We start from the raw sequence: 24,215 nt of genomic DNA, 5'->3' as shown, positions 1-24,215 counted from the left end.
TTATAAATTGGTCACACTTACAGTTGCAAGTTTCTAGCACTCCCAGTCTGTTGGTAGCACAGTATTGATAGTGTAGCAAAAACTATCACACACTTGTTTTTCTTTCCATTCCTTTGTCTTTTTGCAGGGTTGTTTGTAGCAAGAGAGAGGATTAAAAGGTAGCATAGGTAAGGAATAAAGGGGTAGGGTAAAAAAAACCCAAACCCAAACAAAACGCTAAGATTCTTAGATAATAGTAACTGATATACAGCCAGTAGCTACGGTTTGAAATGTGCAGTGTATCGATAAGAAGGATGTCTAAATTAGACTGAGACTGTTGCATCCAAAAGCCTTACTTTATACTGGCTTGAATCTCTGTGTGAAAATGTTATCTGTTCTTAGACTGGATCTTGAATACCACCCTCCATATTCCTTGTGAACAAAAGTAGCATTTAAATGGAGGTCTTGGAAGTCATGTTTTAGAGAATATTCTAAATTGTGAGATAACTAGTAGACTTGTATTGTCTCTTGGGAAAGATATCTGATCATCTTGTGCCCATGTGTTTTCTTGGCTTCATACTAGTTTTTGATGATGGTGATGAAAGGACCTTGAGACGAACCTCGTTATGCTTGAAGGGAGAAAGGCACTTCGCAGAAAGTGAGGTAAGACAATGATGGACATGCAATGAAAACTAAGTAGTTTATTTATTTATTAATGATAAGAAGAAATTGCAAATTCCTTTTGTTTCCTCTTTTTCCACGTAGACACTTGATCAACTGCCACTAACCAATCCAGAGCACTTTGGAACTCCAGTTATTGGGAAGAAATCTAATAGAGGAAGAAGGTCGTCTCTTCCTGTGTGAGTTTTGATAGTGCTCTGTTGCTTTCCTTTCCTTTTAGTGTCCTTTGTTAAAACTGAAGTAGTACCATTGAAGCTGTAATGGTCTGAATGCTCTATCATGTGAGCTGCGTACACAGCTTATGGACTTAAGTAATTCAGTTCATGCAGACGTGTTCATATGTTAGCAGTATTATCAAACGGATGGGTTTTTTTTCCTGTAGTAGCCTTAAGAATGTTTATGCTTCTTTCATATAATAGGAACTCGTGTCAGGAAATGTAGGATTTTTAACCTTCTTTATACTGCACAAAGTAGGAAAAAAAGGTGCTTTTAAATTTCTGGGGTAGAGACCATTTCTCTTTGTTTCATGTCTGTGCACAATCAAATCCTGATTCATACCTCCAATTCCAACACGATGCTGTTGTAAAATACTACTACTTGGAAAGGATTTCTACAAAATTCCTCTTACTAAGTAAGTGCACTCAATATTTAAGTGTGTTTCAAGCAATTTCAGCTCTTAAAATTCTAATTTTGTTTTTGAAGCTTTGCAGAACAGGAAGAAAGATCTGGTTGTAAGCTGTATTTGCTGTCAAATACTAACTTCAGACGAAAACTTTAAAATACTGTATGTATGTTTTAATAATTTAGTACTGAAGATGAAAAGGAAGAAGAAAGTAGTGAAGAGGAGGATGAAGATAAAAGGCGGCTTAATGATGAATTGCTTGGCAAAGTTGTGAGTGTGACTTGTAATTCTGAGAAGGCAGACTGGTATCCAGCTTTGGTAAGTTGCTTAAGACGTTGACATCTCTAGTACCATACTACTAATATCTTTTTAGACAAGAGTGTCATCTGACTTGTTACATTGTTCATATAGCGCTTTTCCTGGATAGGATGGTTTGCAAACTTCACAACTTTTACAGCAAAGTTGCGAAGGTAGTCAGGCTAAGCTCTGCTGCCCCTATTTGCTAAAAATACAAATATTCTACAGTATCTATCAAGAGTAGGAGAGCAAAGATTAACGTTTATGTATCAGTTACAGTTTTATGGCTCTTAAGACTTTCAAAATTGCACATAAAATGATTGGTATGTAACAATATTTTTCTTCTAAAAATAAGATGCGTTAGGACTTGCACTCCCAGGCAATTTAAGAGCAAGTAGATTTATGAATCTTAATTGCAGTGGAGTTTTTATCTTTTTGTATTTAATGATTACCTTTTTTCTTAGACTTTCAATCTTATGAAATACAAAGTTCCTTTCATGCTTGCATTTACATAAATGGCCAACTACTCTAGCAGCAGAGGTCGGTTATTATTTTTATTTGACTGTCAGTATAGGATATAGCTGTTCATTGCCATTGCTGATAATAAATATATATTAAATAAGTTCAAGTACAAGTAGTCTTGTACTGTAAAGGTAGAGACTTTGCAGATTCTTTATACACACAGAAAAGTTTACAGATGCGTATTAAAAGTTGCTTTCTTTAGTAAACTTTTTGGTATTGTCAGACAAGCTGAGTACGCATCTTCTATCATCCATCAGAGACATGTTTGTTTAAAAAAAAAAATACTTTGTAGCATTAAACATGCAGGTTTGGTTCACTACTTTTTGCAGACTTTATTTACTTAACTGTATATTCTGTAGTCCTTTACTTTGAGTCTTCATGGTTAGCTGGAGCAAGCTCAGCTGTTACAATCTTCTAACTTACTTTAACATTTTATTTCCCTGCGTGAATCCAGGATCAAAAGGTAACTAACCACACAGGCCAGTTGTCTTCCCTTCCTTGAAAGGACATTATGGTGTAACGTGGGGTGAATAGTTGACACTGACTTATCCAGCTGTATGTATCTCAGTTTAAAACGTGAAATGTGGTATTGTTGTACGTGTTCTGATTGTTGTATATCCCTTTACTAACAGCAGATTTTAACTTAACATGGTTCTAACTAGGGAATTAAGTTACTGGAGGCCACGTACCCGTTCTGTCCTCTGCTACCTGATAAACAGGAATGTCTTACCTTGATTTTGGGGGTAAAATTCTGACACATCTGAATGGGGTGGCACAGTTTCCTCTGAGTCCTGGTAGATCCAGAAGTTCATCTGCATTTGACATTTTCTGTCTGTATATGGTCTAGAGCAAAGTGTAAACTTGTTCCGTTTGTGGTAATACAAATGCTGCAAATGCATTTTTATCACCTTTTTAGACTTGTAGAGATGATACTTCTGTGGAAGGGTGTGCTGGATTCCACACTGGCTCGTATTATCAACACCTCAAAAAAACCCCCCAAAAACCAAAAAAAACCCAAAAAACCAAACAAAAAACCCAAACCCTACTTACCTCTCAGTTTGAATGCCAAAGATCAGAAGCTGGTATAAAATAAGTGGGTCTGTAACTTTTTAAATAGATGCTTTAAACAGGTTTTGTATGAACAAGAAGAAAAAAGCAGAGTGAATAAACAGGATCCCATGGTGTTACCCCAGTGGAGTAGCTTTTGAGTTTACAAATGAAACTGCAAACTTTTCTGGCTTGTACATAACAAGTAAATTTAAAAGTTTGAGGTAAACTGCTTCTCGAAATTTGTCGTTGTTGGCTTTGGTAATATAAATTGGAGTAGGTTTCTTTTCTCGGAACTGGTAGTTATAATAGAAGAAACAGGAAAACAGCAGTTTTCCTGCTGTCCATCTTTCTTTCCTTTCAAGATCAGCTTTTTTTTTTTTGTTGTTGCTTAAAAAAAGTGTTTTATTTGAAACTTCAGGTTGTGTCTCCCAGCTGTAATGATGACGTCACAGTGAAAAAGGACCAGTGCTTAGTTCGATCCTTTGCAGATTCCAAATTGTAAGTAATAGCTTACTTTCATTAGATGTATATGGGAGAAGAATGCAAAACTAATTACATATTGCTTCTGAAGACATTATTTCTTCCAAAAGCCAAGGGTACAATTTTGTGTATTGTTGGTTGTACACATTTGTCATTCGTAGTCCATTTCCAGCTAACTTCTTCTGTGCTTACTCGCCCACATTTACATCGTGTGTACAGATAGAGGTCATTGGATTAGTAAAGTTTCTGGTGTTTCTTTATTTTAAAAAAATCAACAACTTCGGGGAAAAAAAACAGATGTTAACACTTTAGATGACTCCTGTTCTTTGAAGTGTGAGTTTTGGTTTTAATTATTTCCCTTAATGTCTTAATTACTATGTCTTTATGGGTGTCTGTTGTAGTAGTTTGGATATCTGATTGACTCATTACCTCCAGTGCCCAGATGTCCATGGCTGTTTAAATAGCAAGGTTGAAAAGTGTTTAATCTACTCTTTTAAATAAAAAAGTGATTGTAAAGTATCCGTTTAATTAAAATTTTTACAGAATCTGAACGAAGATTCCTGTGAAAATAAAGAAAGGTCCTCTTAGTCCATCGCCCCCCAAAAGGGGGAAGGGGAGGGGGGAGAGAGAGAGAGAGATGTGTGTCTTACTTAAGGAATAATATATTCAAAAGAATATGAACACTGTTTTTTAAAGCTGTTTCCCTTTATTTCTCTTCATCCTTACTTCTAACACACCTGTCTCAACATATTGTAGCTAAAAACTTACTTGCCAAAGGCCAGCTGTCACCTCTCTTTCTCTCTTTATTTCAAAGTGAACAATTTGTGGGTTTTTTTTTTTTTTAATAGCCACGATTATGAGTAGGACGTGAGCACTTGATTACTGAAACGTATTTCAAGTAACTGAAGATTTAATTCATTTTGGCCTCTTAATGTAGACATGTATCATCAGCCTTCTAGATAAGTCTGGTTCTTTATATACTGAAGGTAGAATGTTATTGGAAATCATGCAGACTTGCTCTGTTTTACTTTTTTTTGTCCCCCCCATAGTATTATAGCTTTAACTTCAGAAAATGGTGGCCTCCGATTCCTGAGGTTTTACTCCAGTTTTTCTGAAATAATGAAAGAAGAAAAAAACCACCGTATTATAATAACTAACTTGTAAGGCTTTCCTTGCAGGTTGGTTAGTATTTCTATTGTAGTAATTCAGTAACTGAATATTCAGTATAACTTTAGAACAGAGCAACTTCCATATATTTTGCTGTGAGAACACTTTTGTAATTTAAAAATAAAAATCAACTATTTATCAATGCAGATATGTGAATTTGGCTTCACTTGTTCTGTGCTAGTAGAAATGCACTTTGAAAATAGAGGGCTTGTTTCTTCTTAGCTAGATTGCTGGTTTGGGTAGCAACTGTTGATTGATGTGAATATTTTCAGTTTAGAAAATGTTTTTTGCCTATGTAGAGTATTTTACCTTTGCAAATTTGTGCGCAGGTTAAACATTTAAAATAAAGTAGCTTTACAAACTTTTCTTAATTATTTAATTACAAGGGTTCTTTTAGTGTCTGAATTTCAAAGAAAGGTTGGAAACTTACTCTGGTTTCAAATCTTGTATTAGGACCTACAGTAGCAAATGCCTTATGCATTTAGTTGTTAGGAAGAACCTTGAAAGTGAATGATAAATCTTGAAAATTTCAGAAATCGCTGGTTTTCCAAGTCAAATGCTTGCTTTACTGTGATTTAAAAATAATAACAGAACCTTATTCTTTTTCAGTTACTCAGTAGCAAGAAAAGACATTAAAGAACTAGATGTTCAAAACTTACCAAAATCTGAGTCCTCTCCTAAAAAAGGTAAATTAGAATAAATTCTAGGTGTTTAAAAAAAGTAATCTTGTGCAATAGTACTTTTAACTTTTGCAGATAAACGATGGCCTGTTGATTTCTGATAATTGCTCTTGGATATCTTGCAAACAATTTTAAATGTGATATAAAGTAGAGAAACTTTGGGTATAGCCACCTTATTATTAAAATAGCACCTAGCAGAAGTGTTGTTTATTTGATTTTTATTTCCTTCTTTCGATCCACTCCAAATTCACGGAAAGTGAATGGAATATTTTCAAGGTACAGTATTTGAAATGTCATTGAACAACGGAATATATAGTTACCTCTCCGAAAACCAAAGTTTTGTGCTATTGCTCAAAACTCTTTGTCTTTACATTAAAAATACCCAGACAGCAAGGTGTAAACTTCATTAAAACAGCCTGCCTGTGATTAATGTTTGATTTAAAAGTATAATTACAGAACTTGATTTCTGGATGGATGGATGATGTGACTACAATAATCCATCTTTTTAGTGAGCTTGTAAAAGGCCAGATTCTCACTTCAATGTAAATAATTCTTAAACTTTTAGTGTTGTTTCTCCCAATCAGACCTCAAAACACAAAATTTGTTAAGGAGAAATATTTAAAATGTATTTATTAAAAATAAAATAAATAAAAAAAACCAGCAACAACATCCCCCCCCCAACAACAACAACAACAACAACAGTTCCTCTGGTTTGAGTAAAGGTGTGGAACAGCTCCTTAACAAGTACAGATTTAACATCATACTCACAAATGAGAGCTTGAGGTGGTTTTGATTGCTTCGTGTAATACTTAATGATTTCACATATACTTTCTTCTTAATAACTATTTCACAGTGGAAGAACTTTAGAACAGCCAAAAAAGTGATCGGATGCCAGGTTTGACAGAAATTGAAGAAAGGGATTTTTTTTCATGCAGAACATAATTGGGTTGTGACATTCGTTGCCATGAGGGAATATTGTGGAACCGGAGGTACTAATGGTTTCAAAAAGAGTTTAGACAACTTTCTGGAGGTTATTCTATCAGCAGCTATTAAAAGCTGGTGCCTTTTCTTCTCCAGCAACACTGTGAATGGTTCATTGCAATATGTCTCTCTTTTGGGTATTATTCTGCTTTCTCTTTGTTAAAGATTTTTATTGTGTCTGGGGGGCATGTTTTGGGGTTATCTGGGTTTGTTTTGCTTTGTTGTTTTCCCCCCTTGGAGCACCTCTTCAAGGAAAAGAATTTGAGGTATTCCCATTGTACAAGTATGACTTCTCCCCGTCTCATCACTCCCTTATTCATGAGTGTATTTTTCCTCTGTTCCAAACATTAACATAACATCTCTTTAGGCAGTGCTCTTAAACAAAACATTTGCTTTTTTTTTTTCCAATCTAAACTTTAAGACATGAAGATAACTTTGAAAAGAACAAAGTCATGGTACTTGATCTAACTGATGGGTTTGCTTTTTTAAATAGCTTTATTACAGTATTTGTCTCTTTCATACAGAAAAAGAATAGTCCACAGTTGCATAGAGTATATGTGGATAAGTATAGGTGCTTATCTTTGGTACTGTTCACGTACATAGGTGTAAATCTTAGTAGTGTTCATGGAGGCCTATGCCTAGAGAACAACTGGATAGTGTGTGTGGGATGGATGTTCTCAACTCTAAACTCCTTGAGTTACTGATACTCGATCTTTAAAATTTGACAGTCTCAAGATGTAAAGCGTGTAGGCAATGTTTAAAGCTGAAGTATCTGTTTTATCACTTATTTCCGTTTTTGGTTTAAGTTGGCATTGTAATTTACAAGAAGGTGAAAAGGAAATTAAAAATGCTTTGTGACTGTGAATACTGCGGATGAGGTGTAAAACCAGGGCCCTTTCTTCTGTAGGGCTACAGGAGGCAACCACATTTCTCAACACAAAGGGTGTTCCTCGGAACTGGAAAATGGACATAAGTGAAATTCTGGAGTCTTCTAGCAGCGATGAGGAAGATGGAGCTGCTGCAGAAACTGATGAAGAGGAAGAAAAAAGAGAAGAGAAAACCGAAGAAGTAGTGGTAAGTCTGAGCAATTTCAGTCATTCTTCAAAGATAATCGAGTAACTTGCATGCCTGAAGATCCTGCACTTTCCAATATTTTACTCTCAGATGTAGCTTACTCACTTCAACGTGTTTTAAGACCTGTCCATCTTCCCTTTGCTACAGCCATCTTTATTGGGATTTGTGAGCAGTGGCGGATTGCCTCCTATTATCCAGTGCAGAAATGGGAGACAAATCTCAGAAATTAAGAGTTCAAGAGAAGAGTGATAGAAAGAATCTAGGTCAGAAGGAGAGACATAACCAAAAAAATTGATGCTGAGCCTAATAGTAGTAATCCAAACTTAAATAAAAGTAACTTTGCATTTTGCTTCTGTACTTTATATATAGCTTATATAAAAAGTAACTTGTTTCTGAAAACAGTAGTGTGATTAAAAAAAAAAAAGACAAAGTATTAAAGCAAAAGCAGTAGGCTGACTGAAAGTATGAGCTAATGCACGGTGCCTCTTAAAGCTCTTTGGTGCCTAAGACACTATTTAAGAGCAGTACAGGACTTAACCTTTTTAAGTGTTGGGTTTTTCTTAAGACCAGTATTACCGGTTGGGAATCGTAGAACCATATGCGACGCTGTGGATGGACTTTCTGTCTAATTTTTATGGTAAAATGTTTTTCTGCACTGGAATATTTTGAGTGGCTCCTTTTCCACAAAGTTAGCCAGTTTCTTCATGTCATCAAAAACGTATTTACAGAATTTCCTTTTATTTCTGCTACCTGTTTTTAACCTTGATGTTATATTTGGAAGGGGGGGGGGGGTGTGTTTGATTGCGGGATTTGGTTTTTTTTTCTCGTCGTGCGATTTTCACCATATGCTCGGAAACATTCCTTTCTTTACATCGGAAAAAATCAAGTGAAGTTTGCCTTCTGAGGAAGGTCAAACACCGTTTCCCTTTCCTTTCCCTTCCCCTGCAGCGTGCGGTTTTGTCAGCCCGAACACAGAATGGCCGTTCATACTTGGAGGCGGCCTACAGCGTTGCCGCGGCAACCGAGTGTTGGCTGGCAGTGCGCATGCGCGGAGGGCGGGAACGGGGTTGGGGGGGGGGAGAGCGGGCGCTGGAGCGGAGGCTTGGCCGCCGGCCAGGGGGAGGCTTGCCAGATGTTTTGAAATGGGCTGTCTCTTTTCTTTGCCTTTCATGTAATGTCTGATTTTTTTTTTTTTTTAATTTTTTTTTTTTTTTTTAAATTTTTTTTATATGGAAGAGAATGTAAGTAATGCCGTATAACTGCGGGTGCCGTGCAGGGAGAGAGAAAGCCAGCAAATATTTGGAAGTCAGGCTGAAATATGTCCAGGCAGTGGGCAGATTAGATAGAAAGGAAGTAAAACCATTTTACATTTGAAAGAATGCAGCTCCTAGGTAAGGATTCTGTGTTTTAATCTGTAATGTTAACATGGTTGTTAAGAATGCGGATTTGACTTAGATTTCTGATCTGGGAACTGTCTGGTGGAGCATGCAGCCAGGGTAGATCTTTCCAGGTAAAAAAAGACAATAAGAATCTATTTTTAGGTGTTAATTTTATGCCTTGATAACAGTGCTCTGGAAAATGGAGTAGATGTCTGTATGACAATAATGGTATGATCAGATAAATATAAGGATAAATGTGTGCAGAATATAAAATCCTCTGGTTTTTTTCCTCTGTTTGCAGTGAAAAGGACTGAATAGGCCACATTTTGCAGGGTGTGAACTGTTGCAGTCTGTATTGGTCTGTTTGTATTAACGTTGCTTAAAATTGCAGAATATCAGTCACTAAAAATCAAGGATTGCTATACTAGTTTTCTAGTATCCATTTTTAATATCATTTTTCATGGCTATTGCATAAAAGTGCTGTGTGTTTCAAACAAAGAAGGGGGAGGGGGGAGCTTGGTCGTTTAAAAAAAAAAAAAAAAGGAGGAGGAAAAAAAAAGGCATTCCTGTAAAAGAAATAGAGGTTATTTTTAAAGAATAATCTAACTGTAGAGTAGTGAAGGAAAGGATTCCAGACAGGTAGACGTGCTGCTGGGAAAAGCTGTAGAATCCATTATTTCCAGGTGACAAGTAGGCATGTAAAAATAACGTGAGCATCTTCATGCTGAAGCTATGGTATTAATCTTTTTAGATTATGTCAGGGCAGAACTGTCATTCGAGCCCATTAAATCAAACTCCTGATTCAACTGTTATGATACGTATTCTAATTGTGGGCCATGCTAGATATTACAATTAGAGAGCATTTAGGGAATTTACCGTGATTTCTTTTTTCTTTTCCCTTAGAAAGGCAGTAATACGGGTTGCAGAGAGAATCGACAAGTGAATGATATTGCCTTACGTTTATTTGACTACAAATGTTGAATTACTCAAATTTTGCATTTACATTTTTGTAGAGTTTCTCCTTTATTAATCAAGGTCAAAGCAGCTTCTGTCCATCCTCTGCCAGAATATTCTCAGTGGACCTTTTGTTTTACAACTGCAAATTGTTATATTACTGGAGATGGGAGGGAGATTTTTAAAATTATCTTCCCCCCCCACCCCCATCTTCTGAAATGCACAGCAGCTTTGCTGTCAAGGCCTGGCCAGCTGCTGACCAGCCGTGACAGGCCTTCATTACATCAATCAAATGGACACAGACCTACTTAATATGTAATGAGAGCATAAAGTCAGTCAGAAGAGTCTAATTCTGGGAATGGAAAGGATCCTATTTTTCTGAAGTAGGATCTTTTATAATTATAATGGAGCAGAGAGACCTACTGTAGCTGGTGAGAATAGATCCTACCATTTTTCCAGTGGCTGGATTAAAATCTGTAACTTTGTTTTGACAGAGACTGTCTTTCTAATTATGCTGCCTTTCATGACATCTTAAGAGTATGGGAGAATTGGTACAACAAGATTTCCAGGCTTTACATGGTTGTTCTTTGATGTCTTTTGTAAGCTAAGGAGTGGGAACCAATATGGTGGTGGTGAGATGCTAATCCTCCTTGTCGGTGGTAACTGACTTGCTTGGCCCAGAGTTGACTACGAAGGAGGAAAATGTGGAAATCGCTTGTCATTGACTTTAACAGGGATTGTGTTACACTGTGTTGCTCAGCATGTTCAAATTGTTGGATTTTTGGCCATAATTGCAATATATGGTGCAACTCAGGATTACTTTTCATTCACGATGTGAGGCTTGAATAACAGAACAGATACTGCTTGTGTCACAAAAAGTGAAAAAATCCAGAGGTACTATAGAAAAAAATTCTTTATCAAATAAACTTAAAGAATCACGCACTTTGTTTGAATCCAGCTAAAAATCTGGATATTGCTTTTGGTTCTTATCCAGTTTTCAACATGTCAGAATAAGAGAATTAACTGTGTTTTGAGGGTACATTTGGAGTCAGAATGCACTGCAGCTAAAAGGAAAGAGAAAATCTAAACTCCAGTATCTCCTCGTAGGAATAGAAGCTTTTGGAACATTACCTGATTTTTATTAAAAATCAGATTATATATGCTACTGTATCTGCTTGTATTTAAGTTGTTCTGTCAGGGAAGAAATCATACCTATTTGTTTTTCAGGATTAAATAGTCGAATACTCCCCATTTTACAAGGGAACGTATAAGCAACATTTGGTTTTGCCTCTCAGTCTACCTGTAGGCCATTCTGATTCCAAAAGAATCAAGATTTTAACATGCACTTATTTGAAATATATTTTCAGTACGTGTTCTTAATAGATACATTCACATAAGATCAGAGTAAAACTAAGGAATTTGTTCTTTAGTGTTTGAATTTTGCAAGTTTCAAAATTGTATCTTTTTATAATATCAAAGGCTGGAAAAAGGGATTTCTATCTTGCCTGTAGAATTGGTTATAATACCATATTTGAGAGACTCTTCCAACTTATCTGTGTCACTTTAATAGCAGTTCCTTGTTCTTTCACTCCCCCCCCCCCAATCAAACATGCAGAAAAAATTCTGTTCAGAATTTTTGAATTCATAAAAAATTTCTAGCGAAATTTCAGAAAAAAAATTCTAGCGAGCTGGTCTCCATACCTCTCATTGGAGAAGGAGTTGTAGCACCTCCAGGTGTATGCTTAGAGGAATTTTCTCTTAGTCTTCATTTTGACAATCACCTGAATTGTATCTGTATATATATCACCTGATGTATCCGTGCTATGTTTAATAGTATGCATTCATTTAAAGTTTTTAGGGTTCTTGTATCACAACAGCATCAAGAAGCATCAGTCAGGGTTGCCTTACATTGTTGAGCAGGGAAAATGCCAGAAGCATTTTCCAGTATACCTATTCTGCAAATAAGGATTTCCGTTCTCATGATAAGTGATTACAATATATTTTATTAGCACTAAGTTCATAAAGGATTTCAATATGAAATCCATGACGTGTTTTAGGAGGCCTGAGATTCCTACAAATGATCAGTAGTCATCTATTAAAATAATTACATTTTGCTTCAAAGTAGTTCTTGTTTCCCATGTAGTCTTTTCTCTAAGTGACTGTGGGAGACCACATAAAATGATACAGGAACCATCCATTTCTGTTGTTGCAACCTATGTGTATTTTAAGATAACATTGAAAAAGCTGACTCTAAAAATTAAATACAGGAATACAGTAATTTCAAAGTTAATGAAGCATGGTATCCAGAAACAAGTTGTTTATTTGCATATATTAAAAAAACAACTAAGCAGCTGTGATGTGTAATATGCAGAATAGCCTTTAAAAAAATAGCTAAACATTGATTAGCTAATCATCCTTCTCATGCATGCATGCATTTGTAGGAGGTTTGGCTACTGTGAAGCATGGCCTCCATCATACCATGCACAAATGCTCTTTACAAAGACCTTCTTGCTCACAATTTTATGCTCGCAGGCGTTCTCAGAATATTCCTCAAAGAGGAGCAAAGAAGTTGCAAACTGAGGCGCAGCTCTAGAGTGAGTCATTGTTGAGGGTGGTTGAATTCCTGGTTCCTGTTGGTAGAAATTAACATTTTAAGACCACTCTTATCTCCACGTGGTGTAAAGCTGTTAACTTGTAATCAGTTTAATTCTTTTCATTTCCTTAATTGATGTTCAAACTTGGCATCAGAAAGCAAATGTGCAAGTGATGAAAACGCATTCAAGTAGTCTGAAGCAACTAAATTACGTTAACTCTAATTCTGGCAGCTTGTCTTGATCATATAGTCTTCTGAACTCCAAATCCTGTACACATTGTTCTTCCTCTTAGCTTGCATTTATTTCACAGAAGAGTTTATGGTATTGTCAGTCTATTAATAACATAAAAGAAAGACCTGTCCCTGGTACCTTAGCCCCGTATTGATTGAGTATATGGCATACGTGCTTCTAAGCAGAGATTCTTTCTTTGTTTTGTAAAATAAACTGTTTCATCCTTTGTGTTCCCACTCAGCTCTATGGGTTAGCATCCACAGAAGCTTTAACATCTTTCTGTAGAGTAAACGATGAGTCAGGGTAACAGAGCTATATTCTTGCTTAAAATCGTGCTAAAGACAGAGGCAAAACTCATGGTGAATAAAGTGGCTTGAAACCAAATGCAGCAAAGCCAGTTACAAGTTTTCTAGAAGTTTCTGTGGGTTTTACGTTGTGCTTATTTGCTGGTTGTTATTCTCAAAATAATTTTACAAAATACTTGAACACTGTTAGTATTACTTGGAAGGCAGTAAGAAATTGAGTTGGGAAAGGAGTATGTCCCTTACACAGAGATCCTGTGTTCATTGTTGATTTCGTTGTTTTACTGTTTACAATATTCTCTAACTGATGTGACCTGCTAGTCAGAAAGGAGGAAAAAAATCTCAAACCCATAAAATTTCAACTTTTTAATTATAAGCAAAAAAAGGGCATCTTGGAGATTCTTTTTTTTTTTTTTAAATGAAATTCAGCCTGTCACCCTGAAACAAAAAAGTTTTCTCGTGTTGCATTTAGTTATGGGTATTGGATGAAAGGTCTCAATTTTGAACTCCCATCACTTAAAAATTTCATATTGTTTTGCCTCTCACTTGGACTTATCTTTGGCTACAGTGTCGCCTTTTTTTGCAACATCTGTATAGGAGAAAAATGAAATGGAGAGACAGAACTCTCTTAAGAAAACTGATTTTGAACAATTGTCATGTGAACTTACTTATGCCCAGTCTAAAATGGGCATAAGTGTCTGGATAGGAGAAGTGAGTTTTGGAGGGTAGCAGTGTCGCCCCGGTGCCTGCTGAAAAGAGATGCTGGCAATTTTAGCTCTCCAGTCACTCACTGATGGTGATAGCAGGTTGTGGCATCAACATTTCTCAGGTGTTTTCTTCACTTTGGGTGCAGCTTTTAAGGTTGCTGATACAGCAGCTTAGATGATGGTTGATGTATTTGAAATAAAACTCAACTCTAACTCAAACCAGTAGACATTTCTGGGAAGGCAGTATGTCCAGTTACAAATAGATAACCGTGATGAAAATTGACCTCTTATAAAAATCCATGTATCTTAATGTCGCAATAATCATATCTATGAAGGGTTGATCTTTCTCATTTTGGCCAGTAGCAGAAAAAGAGTTTGAAATAGCTGATAGATGATTTATTCCTTGGGGACAGTCATTCAGGTCTTATTCAAGTCACCTCTCAGAAGGATTCGGTGTCTGCTCTGGCATTGGTACCAGGCACAGTTCAGACTCTCTCTGTCAAGGAGTGCCAACCTAGCTCATGTACCATCAGCAGAGAGAAGTGTAGGTACAGGGTTCAGGATGTCTCTCACAGGTGGATGAATATTGCAGTCAGGTTTTCTGCCCCCGTCCTCTAAGTACATAAAAGCTTTTCATCTTTCCTTTTTGCTTTTCTTCAGCTGAAAATACTTGGCATCAGTGAAATGGTTAACATTCTGTCTGCAAGAGTGCTATTTCTAACCTACATTTCTGCTGTTCTGACCTACAGTTCTCATTTGGCATTATGCCCACATAAAAGACATGGTTTGAATTCAACTATTCAGAAATATTTCTGAATGTTTACTGTTATTTAGATATGTTTTGTTTGCATAGTTTGAGTCGTATTGCCTTTAATCGGTAAACATTACAGTAGAGGGTAGAAATTTCTCGATCTTGAAGTTGGTTTGCAATCTAGATGGAGAGAAAAAAGCTGTGGTTTCTATAGCAATAATTCATTTGTTAACCTGGAAGAACATAATAATTCTATAGATAACTGTTTCTCTTTATACAATCCCTATAATATGCAGTATGAGCAAATGGTAACTGATGCTGTACAGTGTTGTGATTATTCATTTAATTTCCTCAAATTATTTCCCAAGAAAAAATAAGAAAATAAGAAACAGATACTGTCTCTGCCTGATTGTAGGTGATCCCTGTTGGGCTTTGAAGCTCAGAATTCACTGAAGCAGGCAGGGCTGAAATTCATTCTGATGCTGGGCAGATTGCTTTCTGGTTAACAAGGCAGTAGCATATACATTTACATTTCACTGCCTATCTTCCTGCCTTGAAGCTTAAAGTTTACAAAATGCAGAGATGACTGAAGCTGAAATTGCTATTCTGGTTTCCTTCTGGAACTGCTTGTGACTTTTCTGTTATTTTTAATAATGTAGTGATAAGATTTTTTGACACGTACTGTACGTCTTTCCTTCAAGACAGCTGCAGTCTTCCTTGTGCAAACTGCCTTACCAGCAATCCCTATGATTGCCAGGCTGGCAGGAAGAAAGCGACATGCGTAAAGCGTTGCAGGGGAAAGATTTATTCCCCCCCCCTGCCGCACCGGTCTCTGCTAGCATCTCAGAATCCCATGAATTATATGTAGATATGTAGGAATTATTTTCCTCCCTGTAATAAATGTACTTTATTTTCATGGTTTCCACCTGAATAAAATAAAATCTTTATTTCGCACTGTGGACTGCTTACCATAAAGTTCATAAGTGTTTATGTCCTTGAGGATTTAAGTTGGGAAGATAAAACTAAGGAGTTTATAATAATAAATTATGGAAATATGTGTTCAGGGAATTGTGGAAGTGACTGTAAAAGTGTTTCCAAATATGAGCTGAAATCAAGCATGGGAGCTTAATCACAAAACGAATAGTGTCTGGAGCATCAAAAACAGGAATGGTTGGAGAAAAAATTGTTCTGCAACCTTAGCTATAGTTGGGGTAAGGAAGATGAGTTAAACAAAAATCCCCCAAACAAACAAAAAAAAAAACCAAACCAAAAAAACCTAGAGTTCCTGTGAACTGCTTCAGTCTTGTAAATAACAAGCAACTTTTTTGTGCTAGAACAATATATTAACTATATTAGTGTTTTCATTTTGAGGGTCACACTTACATTCTTTCTGTCATGGTTTGAGGCTTTCCCTGACCTGCATTTTGTTTTTCCCCTCCTGAGGTGCGCACTTCAGTCTCCAGAGTAAATTTTGTTTTCTGCATATTTCACCATTATATGGGTGCAGGGCCAAATGGGAAGTGGTTTGGGTTTAGTTCTTGCTGTTAGACTTTTGTACAAATAAATTGTTACTTTGCATATTTTATGTTTTCATTATGACTGCATTTTGTTTTTACAGCCTGAGGAAGAGCTTGATCCTGAAGAGAGGGACAACTTCCTCCAACAGCTTTACAAGTTTATGGAAGACAGAGGTAACACTGAAATTTTTTTTAATTTTTTTTTTTTTAATATATATACTTTTTTAAAAAAATATCTAGCCCACTTTTTTAATGGCTTTTAAAAATTGCTTTTAAATGTAATGGATGTTATTACGAGCGTATTCTCACGTCGGTGAAAAAGGATAACAGCTAATCTGGTACAAGGAAAAAGAATTCTACCCATTTTCACATGTGGCAGGTCTGCTTCCAGTACTTTGAAGCACAGTGCACAAAGGAAACTGAAATCCTCCCTGAGGTGTATTGTTTTTGTTTTGCTTTCACAAAATGTTTTTTATGTTAACAAACCCTGTTAAATAAGCTCTTGGTTGATTTCTTGTTGTGACAGCCATGGCTGGGAACTCTGCTGCTGTTAATCTCAGGCTGGAACCTGAGGAGGCTATTCATGGATGGTGAAATTCAACCAGCAGAGAATGGGAGATGTGCCATCTTCAAGTCTCCTTGCAGAACTGTCTTAATCGTGCGCAGATGTAGCAGTGATACTCACCTGAAGAGACAACTTAAAAGATTCTACTTTGTCCAGTAGCTAGAACAAGAAAATAGCATATTTTAAATGTCTGTCTTTACAGAATTAGGTGAGACTGTTATAAATTGGAATAAAGTCCTGGCATAAGACATATATTGGAAGTGCACGTGCTATGTATAGATAGCAAGCATGATATACCTGCTGACTTGGGAGAACTGTTGTCGCGTAAGCCATTCACATTTGCAGTTGCGATGAGACTGACACTGAAATGGAAGGTTTTCTGTTCCTTGGCTGCACACACACACACACGCTCTTTTTTTTTTTTTTTTTTTAAAGTGTATTTGAGCCTGGAAAGAGTTTTATCTTTTAGAGTATATTTGTTCTATTCATTTTACTCATGAACTTGCTACTTTGATTTGAATACTGTAAGCGTTAATCCTGCAGTAGCATTGGTGGAGGTAGATTACAAGTGCAACTACTGACTTTTTACTTTTTTATTTTCCCTTGCTTTTTCCTTGACAAAAGTTACCTGAATGATATTTCTGTAGCAGCATATCGTACAGCAAGTTGATTGATTTCAATTTGAAATGACCAGAGCTAAGAAGAGTAAAATGTAATGTGCATGTAGTGTCTGAATATTTACCCCTTTTTTCCCTTTTAAAGTACAAAATTTTCTTGGGTTTTAAAATTGGAGGGGGGGAATCAAGTTACCTTTGTAAAAGCGGCTCTGCATCCCTATTAACGAGGTGTGTTCTAGATGACAGAATTAAAAAGAACAGTTCCAAGTCTGTTCAATATTGCCAGTGCTTATCACAGTTTAGAAATGCATCATGTATTATAGCAAAGTATACTGGAGTTCATCCAATATAGTTCTGAGGCCTCCTGTGGGTAACCAGTGTTTCTGGAGAATAACCTGCCTTGGGGGAGTAAGAGGCTATGTCGGGGGAAAAAAATCCCTATGCTACTGGATTAATGCAAATTTTTCTTTCTTTTCTAGTAGCCTGATTCTTCCCCCATTTCTGTTTTCCTCCTTCCTCACTCCATTTCTTAAGCACTCTTAGACTACAAACCAAGTAGAGATCATGTCAGGGACTTGCAGAATCAAAAGAAGAAAGCATTTGTGCCCCAAATTTGAAGACTGAGTCAAGAAAATACTCTTTAAGCCAGTATGTCGGTTGAGCAATGTATAGGGCTTTTTCAGGACTGGGTCTTTCCCCTACCTGTCTACTTCCCTCCCCCCGCCCTTATCTGGACTTGTGCAAAGCATTTGACACTGTCCCGCACGACATCCTTGTCTCTAAATTGGAGAGACGTGGATTTGACAGATGGACCACTTGGTGGATAAGGAATTGGCTGGATGGTCGCACTCAGAGAGTTGTGGTCAGCAGCTCGATGTCCAAGTGGAGACCAGTGATGAGTGGCATTCCTCAGGGGTCAGTATTGGGACCGGCGCGGTTTAGCATCTTTGTTGGTGACAGGGACAGCAGGATTGAGTGCACCCTCAGCAAGTTTGCCAACGACACCAAGCTGTGTGGTGCTGTCGACACGCTGGAGGGAAGGGATACCATCCAGAGGGACCTTGACAGGCTTGAGAGGTGGGCCTGTGCAAACCTCATGAAGTTCAACAAGGCCAAGTGAAAGGTCCCGCACGTGTGTCCCAAGCACAAATACAGGCTGGGCGGAGAATGGACTGAGAGCAGCCCTGAGGAGAAGGACTTGGGGATGCTGGCTGATGGGAAGCTCAGCATGAGCCGGCAATGTGTGCTGGCAGCCCAGAAGGCCAATCGTATCCTGGGCTGCATCCAAAGCAGCGTGGCCAGCAGGTCGAGGGAGGTAATTCTGCCCCTCTACTCTGCTCTGGTGAGACCCCACCTGCAGTACTGCGCCCGGCTCTGGGGCCCCCAACATAGAAGAACAAGGACGTGTTGGAGCGGGTCCAGAGGAGGGCCACGCAGATGATCAGAGGGCTGGAGCACCTCTCCTGTGAAGACAGGCTGAGAGAATTGGGGTTGTTCAGCCTGGAGAAGAGAAGGCGCCGGGGAGACCTTACTGCAGCCTTCCTAGTACCTGAGGGGGGCCTACGAGAAAGCTGGAGAGGGACTTTTTACCAGGGCATGTAGTGACAGGACAAGGGGTAATGGCTTTCAAGTGAAAGAGGGTAGATTTAGATTAGATATAAGGAAGAAGTTCTTCGCTATGAGGGTGGTGAGGCACTGGAACAGGTTGCCCAGAGAAGTTGTGGATGCCCCATCATTGGAAGTGTTTTCAAGGCCAGGTTGGACGGGGCTTTGAGCAACCTGGTCCAGTGGAAGGTGTCCCTGCCCATGGTGGGGGGGGTTGGAACTAGATGATCTTTAAGGTCCCTTCCAACCCAAACCATTCTATGATTATAGCAAGATTTCTGTTCCCGCCAGATTTGTTCTACATTCTGTTCTCTCAGTGTAAATGTTTTGATTTGTGTAATCGTGACAGTATTTCCAAAGTCCTATAAAATTATTTTCGTGATTCCAAATATAATTGCATGAAGATGAAGGAAGATGAGAAGCAGCAGGGAAGAGTTTTGATATTCTTCCTTGCTGAGAGGAATACTGTCTGCGTACGCAGCCACTTGCCCCAAGTCACTTTTGGTTTCTCCTTTTACAATTAATTATTGTTCTTTATATCATTGCCACTCATCCAATTTGAGTTCTTTCTTTTTCCTGGAACTGTCCCAAATATTCATGTCTTGTTAGGGCTTTGTGCTTTTTCACATTCTGACTATTTGCCTGCGTATCTTTCTCTAATCCAACATTTCTGCTTCTTCCCCGTTCCTTTCAGACCACAGTGTTTTGAGTTAATCTCTTTGCACACTGCTATGTTCCAGCATTCATCAGGCGTTCTGTAGAGCTTGCTGCAATTCTGGCTGCCCCCCTCTCAAGAGAGGAACAGTGGGATGCAGCCAATTGGATGGGGGTTATTGCACAAATCTGAAAAGGAGGTCGAGAAATCATAGTTATCAAGCGGCTGGTGCCAGTATGCTAATAAACCACCCAGAAATATGTGATGAATTCAAAAGAGGGTGAAGCCTTAATTGGTGGTTGGAAACTACTGACTTGTGACATATCTTAGAACTATTAAATGCAGATTTTAAAATGTAGAAAGACATTTGTAATCAAATGTGTGCTAAAGGAATGGAAGAAGCAGTTTGCTGTTCTTTGTGGTAACTTCTTATTTCTGGTTTTGTTTTATTTAGGTACTCCTATCAATAAACCACCTGTTCTGGGCTACAAGGACCTTAATCTCTTCAAACTTTTTAGACTGGTATATCAGCAGGGTGGGTGTGACAATGTAAGTGTTGGATATTTCCTGAACTAAATACGCCTATTCATTCTTAAAGGCTATGACTTGTGGCTGTGTTAGATATCATTCCTTAATGTTCTTGGTTAACAAAACCTGAAAACTTCCTTTTTTTCTTTTTTCTTTCTTCCCCCCAAGATTGAGAGTGGTGCTGTATGGAAGCAAATTTATATGGACCTTGGCATTCCTATTTTGAACTCGGCTGCTTCCTACAATGTAAAAACTGCTTATAGAAAGTAAGTTGTCATACTGTATAATGGTGAAAACATTTTTCCTTTTTTTTAGTACCATGTACAATATTCAAGCAATTTTTGATAGTTTAGTGAAAGAGTAATTGACGTTCTTCAGTTAGTGAGCAGTTCTGAGCATTTTCCAGTGCTGAGGATTGAAACAGTGGAGGAAAGGAGGGAGTGCTCAGGGCTGCCTAAGTTCCTGTTGCTCTAATACATTGGAATTCCACTCATTTTCTTATCAAGAAGCATTCATTTTCAGCATGTGATGATGCCATTTCAGAGTACAACAATGAAATTTATAAAAAAAGCTTTGGCAAATTCAGCTTTGCAATTTATGGTGATTAACAAGAACAGACTCTGTCCACAGTTGCATGCTCATTGAAGTCTGTAGATGCTGCATGTGGTGAGGAGAATTTTATACCAGTTTCTTTAACTTCCCGAAAAATGTTGATAGAGATAGACATGTTTCAGATTGTGTATTTAAATATCATCTTTGTGGAATCTGTAGAATAATGGCTTTAGGGCATAACTATGTACATTGCTAGGGTGGATGTGACAGTATTGAGTAGTAAAATCAGTGCTGTAATAAAACAATGCATAAACCTTTTTATTCTGACCCCTGGTTTTCAGTTGTGTTTTAACTTTTGAAATGGAAACCTTTTAGGAATTATACTTTTCAAGCTCATTTTCTAAATAAAGATTATTTTTATTATTTATTCTCCTGGAAGTTTGGCAAGAAACAATTGGGCTTTTTGAGTAAAAGGGAAGAATGAGGTTCTCTTGACTCGAACCTAAGGAAATTTGGCTGGTTGAATAGGGATGACTAATGACTCAACTCATGTTAATGTTGATGAAGATGAAAATATTCAGACTATCTTCAGTGGGATTTGAACTGGGCACATATTTAAGGTCTGTATTTTACAGAGAAGAGTATTTATCATAAAAAGTAATTGGTAAATATGTACTAGGTTGCTGTTAGAGTGGAAATAGTTATGTTGTATGGACACATGATAGTATGTTGTAACTTGCATATTTATTCTTTGATGAATAAGCTAGTTCATATTTCTCTCACCTATAACTGGATTAGAGTGTGCACACAGGCAGTTACCAGAGAACAAGCTGATGCATGGCAATTTGTTACCATGTGGTAACTTGTTTGTATGCCCATATTCTATTTCTAGGCTGATTTTAGCTGTCATTGTGCATTTGCAAAACAGTGTACATGTTCTTAGGCTTTACTGTCACGAATTCTTAACTGGATGGGGATGAAGTTAAATTTGTGGGAAGCACCTGTGTGTATTCTTTCTCACCATTTGACTGACTGGCTGGTGAGGGGTCTGGAGCACAAGTCTTATGAGGAGCGGCTGAGGGAACTGGGACTGTTCAGCCTGGAGAAAAGGAGGCTGAGGGGAGACCTCATCGCTCTCTACAACTACCTGAAAGGAAGTTGTAGCGAGGTGGGTGTTGGTCTTTTCTCCGAAGTAACAAGCGATAGGACGAGAGGAAATGGCCTCAAGTTGCGGCAGGGGAGGTTTAGATTGGACATGAGGAAAAATTTCTTTACTGAAAGAGTGGTGAAACATTGGAACAGGCTGCCCAGGGAAGTGGTTGAGTCCCCATCCCTGGAGGTATTTAAAAGACGTGTAGATGAGGCGCTTAGGGACATGGTTTAGTGGGCCTGGTGGTGTTGGGTTGACGGTTGGACTCGATGATCTTAGAGGTCTCTTCCAACCTCAATGATTCTATGATTCTATGATTCTATTTCAAAATCTTCTCTGGCTTTTTATTTTTTGTTTATTTGAGTTTGTTTTGTGTGTTGTTTTTTTTTCCTGAAGTTACTGCTCCTCTTGCTTTTCTATGAGCAGGAAAATAGGTTTTATGCACTTCAATAAATAGAAAATAAAACATGAAATATGAATGAAACTTTATTTGTATCTATAGGTATCTTTATGGTTTTGAAGAGTACTGCCGTTCTGCAAACATTCAGTTTAGGACCATCCATCACAATGAACCAAAAGTAGTAGAAGACATACAGAAACACGTGGAACCAATGGAGGAAAGTTTAAAAGAGGAACAAACAATGCCCCCAACAGAAGTTAAAAAAGAAGCAGAAGAAAATTATTCCAGCAGTGAAAGTGAAAAAGAAGAAATAGAACTAAGATCCCCAAGGGTAAGTGGTTTGAACTGATTTCTGTTTAGTGCTTAACAAAACCCCTTTGTATAGTGAACAGTTTACATAATGAGTTTTCCCTTGTGGAGTGATTGTACGTTTGAATTAGCGTACTTGTACAAGCGTAGGACAGGGTTCTGCAAATGCAGAGTTGGTGTTAACACTTAATTGTGTTCTACCTGTGAATAGAATCAATTTTGATTATTTCTTCATATTCTAAACCATCCATGGGGTTTTCTCAGGCTGTGTTGCGTGTCAGACATGTTTTGATTCAGGGATGGCTTTGAGAGCTACTGAGAGCTGTATATCATCAGAACAGTGAAACTCAGCAGGACAGTCTTGGTTTTGGGTGAGAATTTCCACAGGGACTGCTGCAGCTTTAAGAATCAAAGAAAGACCCATTTCTCCGAGTTGATTTTATCACAATATCTCTTCTTTTAATAAAAGAAAACACTGCAATTTTACAGTACGTAGACAAAAGTAGAGGGAGGAGCACTTAGTTTTTGTCTTCCTTTGTCTTTGAATGCTGTAGAGGTGAGGGTTGTATTAGTAGTTACATAGATAAGACCAGCTAGTGGATACCGAACCTGATGGAGAATACAAGAATACTTTTAAGGTATTTGAATCTGACTGGCTTAGTGCTCTGTAGCGCTCCTGTTAATTCTGTTAAAAGGACATTTTGTGTTCCTTAATAGACCATGGTTACTGAAGGACAAGGAATTGCTACTTTTTAAATTGTTCAAGTTGTAAGGATTCTGTTCAACCAAAATGTAATTCTATTATCGTACTTCTTGCAAACCAGCTTTTCAAGCAAGTATGTGGCCTTTAAACTAATAGGTGAAAAGACATAGTGTAAACATAAGTTTAGATTTGTATTACGTATTATATTTCTATCTAACTGCAAGTGGTTTTTCCAAGCTGTATCGGCCTTAATGAACTTCCTGGCATGACACTAGATTTGCCGTTAGTTTGTTTATTTTTTTGTTTGTTTTTGAAGATAACTAGTGAGAGGATAAAGGAATGGAAGAATTCTTTGTCTTTTTTATCATTGTCTATCTATGTTACTTTGTTAATATTTAAATATTAATTGATTATGTATTTTATTACTTTATTAATCCAGTCACCAGTTATCTATTTATGAATGATTATTGTTCCAAAGTATTTACCGTTATACTGCTGTGAATTTTAATTATTATAGTGCCTTCATTACTGTCATCTTTGGATGGTGTCCAAATAATTAATCTTGCATTTGTAATGTATTTTAAATATTTTGATTGCAAAGCAATGACCCTATCCAAGAGACTTTTAATAGTAAACTGATAAACCTGTACTAGATCCCAAGAACCAGTTGTAGATAGTCCCAGACAGCAGTTGCCTGGCTACTCACAGTACCTTTTAAAGATGTGATACTTAAACTTTTTTTTAAAGCTGACAAATTTATGTTCTGTGAAATCAACAGGTGGCTATCAGGATTGAAGATGCTGAAAGGGAGATTCCTTCTCTCAGTAGTTCTATACGAGCACTTTAATTAATGCTATTGCTGTGGTTGAACAAGGACTTTTGGCCCTTTCTATAAGGGTAACAGACCTTACAGGTCCAAATGAATGTCCTGAAATCTTCCGGAAGTTAATCAGAAGCTCATCCTCTTTATTCCAAACCAAGCAGAATGGCTTTATTTTCCTTTTTTTCCTCAATAACAAGACTTTAAGCTAGTATCTGGGTGATCAGGCCCAGTCAGCATGGGTTTATGAAAGGCAGGTCCCACTTGACTAACCTGATCTCCTTCTATGACAAGGTGACCCGCTTAGTGGATGAGGGAAAGGCTGTGGATGTTGTCTACCCAG

General features: G+C 37.5%; 1 protein-coding gene across 1 annotated transcript in view; it reads left to right on the top strand.

The window, feature by feature from the left end:
- ARID4A (AT-rich interaction domain 4A) overlaps positions 1 to 24,215 on the top strand; it is a 54,716-nt gene that overhangs the window by 16,310 nt on the left and 14,191 nt on the right. Inside the window, exons 6-15 of the mRNA XM_076345674.1 lie at positions 563 to 642; positions 745 to 839; positions 1,468 to 1,600; positions 3,570 to 3,649; positions 5,408 to 5,484; positions 7,367 to 7,533; positions 16,070 to 16,142; positions 19,865 to 19,959; positions 20,107 to 20,204; positions 22,143 to 22,371. Coding sequence (XP_076201789.1) covers positions 563 to 642; positions 745 to 839; positions 1,468 to 1,600; positions 3,570 to 3,649; positions 5,408 to 5,484; positions 7,367 to 7,533; positions 16,070 to 16,142; positions 19,865 to 19,959; positions 20,107 to 20,204; positions 22,143 to 22,371 — 1,127 coding nt within the window. The remainder of the gene's footprint in view (positions 1 to 562; positions 643 to 744; positions 840 to 1,467; positions 1,601 to 3,569; positions 3,650 to 5,407; positions 5,485 to 7,366; positions 7,534 to 16,069; positions 16,143 to 19,864; positions 19,960 to 20,106; positions 20,205 to 22,142; positions 22,372 to 24,215) is intronic.

This window comes from Aptenodytes patagonicus, chromosome 7 (assembly GCF_965638725.1).
Source record: "Aptenodytes patagonicus chromosome 7, bAptPat1.pri.cur, whole genome shotgun sequence".
NCBI classification, from domain to species: domain Eukaryota; kingdom Metazoa; phylum Chordata; class Aves; order Sphenisciformes; family Spheniscidae; genus Aptenodytes; species Aptenodytes patagonicus.
Note: the sequence above shows the minus strand (reverse complement) of the source record. Positions and strands in the feature narration are given on the sequence as shown.